This window comes from Haemaphysalis longicornis, unplaced genomic scaffold (genome assembly GCF_048455015.1).
Source record: "Haemaphysalis longicornis isolate Haplotype H1 unplaced genomic scaffold, Haemaphysalis longicornis Haplotype H1 scaffold_2, whole genome shotgun sequence".
Classification (NCBI taxonomy): domain Eukaryota; kingdom Metazoa; phylum Arthropoda; class Arachnida; order Ixodida; family Ixodidae; genus Haemaphysalis; species Haemaphysalis longicornis.
This window is the reverse complement of record NW_027526295.1, coordinates 280,304,008-280,306,912: the sequence shown is the minus strand read 5'-3', so window position 1 is coordinate 280,306,912 and position 2,905 is coordinate 280,304,008. Positions and strand designations below refer to the sequence as shown.

At 54.0% G+C, this 2,905-nt stretch overlaps 1 protein-coding gene across 1 annotated transcript; it reads left to right on the top strand.

The window, feature by feature from the left end:
- The first annotated feature begins 890 nt into the window (after positions 1–890).
- Positions 891–2,359, top strand: LOC144167804 (uncharacterized). The gene has a single exon (XM_077696975.1). The coding sequence runs from the start codon at positions 959–961 to the stop codon at positions 2,318–2,320; it is 1,362 nt and encodes a 453-aa protein (XP_077553101.1). The 5' UTR covers positions 891–958; the 3' UTR covers positions 2,321–2,359.
- The last annotated feature ends 546 nt before the right edge of the window (positions 2,360–2,905 follow it).

Here is a 2,905-nt window from a genome sequence, read left to right as displayed (position 1 = left end):
GCGCGGATCGTTTCTCACCAGGCTTTTACATCACTCCCAAAGTGGACAGCGTTAGCACGCGCTAGAACCCGCAGCAACCAGCTTCACGTACTCAGCGTCTGTACCGCGAACTCGGCGTCAGTACCTGCCCACTTCAGGAGCAAACGCACATGAAGTGAAGAACAGCACGTGATAGATCCCAAAACCCGGCAAGGCCCCGAACATCGAGAACCTCAGGCCGATTTCTCTAACGTCTTGCGTCGGCAAGGTAATGGAGCACGTCGTCCTTAATAGGATTAACAGGTACCTCGAAGACAACGGGATTTACCCGTTCAACATGATTGGCTTCCGAGTCGGACTCTCGACGCAAGATGCCATGAAACTAATCAAGCATCAGATCGTGGATGGCCGTTCCAGGGACGTAAAGGCCCTGCTCGGCCTGGACCTCGAGAAGGCTTTTGATAACGTGCTCCACACCTTCATCGCCAAAACAATTCCGGACCTGGGTCTCGGTTCCAGATTCCACAGGTACGTTATCTCTTTTCTAACTGACCGGAAGGCCACGCTTCGCATGGGATACTTCCGCTCCGACGAAGTGCCCCTCGGAGGACGGGGAACTCCGCAGGGCGCCGTAATCTCCCCCATGCTATTTAACATCTGTATGATTGGCCTTTCGGAGAGGTTGGCACGAGTCGAGGGCGTCAAGCATACCATCTACGCCGACGACATCACCATCTGGTGCTCCGGCGGCTGCGAGGGAAGAGTTGAAGAAGCTATGCAGGAGGCGATCGATGTGACCGAGCAGTACCTCCGCCCCACCGGACTTCGTTGCTCCCCCGCGAAGTCGGAGCTTCTGCTTTACAGAAAGGAGAAGGGAGGCAGACCCAAAGAGTGGAAGCCAGTCTCCGAAAGCAACATCACTCTTCGCACCAGTGACGGGGGGCTGATACCCAGGGTCGACGTCATTCGGGTCCTGGGCATGTTTGTCGAATTCAATGGCGGGAATGGAACGGCTCTCCGCAAAATCATTGCAAAGACGGAAAACGCTTTCCAGCTCGTTCGAAGAATTGCAAACCGACACCGGGGCATGAAGGAGGACAATCTCCTCAGGCTGATCAATGCCTTCGTACTGTGCCACTTCACGTACACGATTTCCATGCACAACTGGCTCAGAGCGGAACGAGACAAGCTCAACGCTCTCATCCGTAAAGTAGTCAAAAGGGCTCTCGGATTGCCCATCAGGACTTATACAGAGGATCTCCTCAAGCTGGGGTTACACAACACCGCCGAGGAGATTGCCGAAGCTCAAGAACGCGCACAACTCGCTCGCCTGAACACCACAGCAGCAGGCAAACGCATCCTCGAAGAGCTAGGCTACCCTTCAGCAGGATCCTCGAGGAGCAGTACCCCGATCCCTAGGTGCATTCGAGAGAAGTTCATAGTGGCCCCCGTGCCCCGAAACGTGCATCCTGTCAACAACGAGGGCAGACGCAAGGCAAGAGCAGCAGCGATCCTCAAACAGATCAAGCAAAAAAACATTATAGCAAGCTTCGTTGACGCTGCGGAGTACAGCAATGGGAAGACCTTTGCCGTTGCTGTGGTCGACTCCAGCGGAAATATTTCTAACTGCGCTTCCATTCGCACATCAGACCCCCAAGTCGCTGAGCAAGTCGCCATCGCCCTCGCCCTGCTAGACGGTCGTGGGTCAGAGATCTACAGTGACTCCAAAACGGCAGTGAGGGCTTTTCAGAATGGCCGCATAGCTGAGCAAGCTGCTCGCCTTCTTAGCGTTTGGCGTACAGATGCTCTCACGCATCATTCAATTCACTGGTTCCCCGCTCATGTAGGATCTCTCGCGGGTGCTCCCCCGAACCTCAATGAGTCTGCTAACGAGGCTGCGCGCGACCTCACTGACCGCGCTTCCTCTGTAAGGAGAGCTGACTCGCCTCCCCCTTACGGCCACAGGGATGCTCCCGCTACTTATAACGAGGTCACGAAATTTTTCTACATGTCTAGAAGGGTCTTTCCACCCCCTCACCCCAAGTTGAATAGGGCGCAAGCCGTTTCCCTTAGACTATTACAGACCTGCACATATCCGTGTTTGGCAGTTCCACACGAAGTTTACCCCGACGTATATCGCGACGACGCCTGCCCGTCCTGCGGACAGACCTCTACTCTAGCTCACATGCTCTGGGAGTGCGGGTCCGCACACCCCAAGTTCAGCAAGGAGGAGTGGGACTCTCTTCTGCGTAGCCCCGCTCTAGACAAGCAAATCCTGGCAGTCCAGCGTGCCCGCGACCGGACCGGTGGGCTAGACCTGCCGATCCCGACGTGGGACTAGCCGGGTGCGCGACGAGCTCGCGTCATCGCCGGACCCTCAATAAAGTTCTTTCACTCACTCACTCGGATCACGCCATGAACGGTAGGAAAAGGGGGTTCTTGAAGGGCGAGCTGGCCGCCTCCGGGCGCTCTTCACGAGGCACACGCTCACGTGCGCTGTGCATTTTTTTGCTATTTTTTCCGCTTCAAAATTAACCCATTTGGCTCTAATACTGAAGAAAATTCCCAGCTTGCCTTTTTTTTTCTTGTAGGTGTTGCATACTTCGTGGCAGTACAACCCTTTTTTCTTTCCAGTGGCCCCTCGAACAGCGAAGACAGTGCGGTGCGGGGTCTTAAAGCTCTTGTGCGTTTTCTTAGATATACTCTAAACTCCACTCCAGCCTGTGACTGCCTCTGTCGTTTTTTTATGTGTTTGCGTGTGTCCGTCCTGTGGATTTTCTTTCGTGTTCCCGTTTCTTATTTGTATTATTCATGTTAACATTTAACCCTCATCACATGTTCAAAACCATCTGAAGTAGCAAGCCCAGCATTATGCAGGGCTGACCTCTTCGGTCTCATTAAAGAATTTCCTTTCTATCTCTCTCAG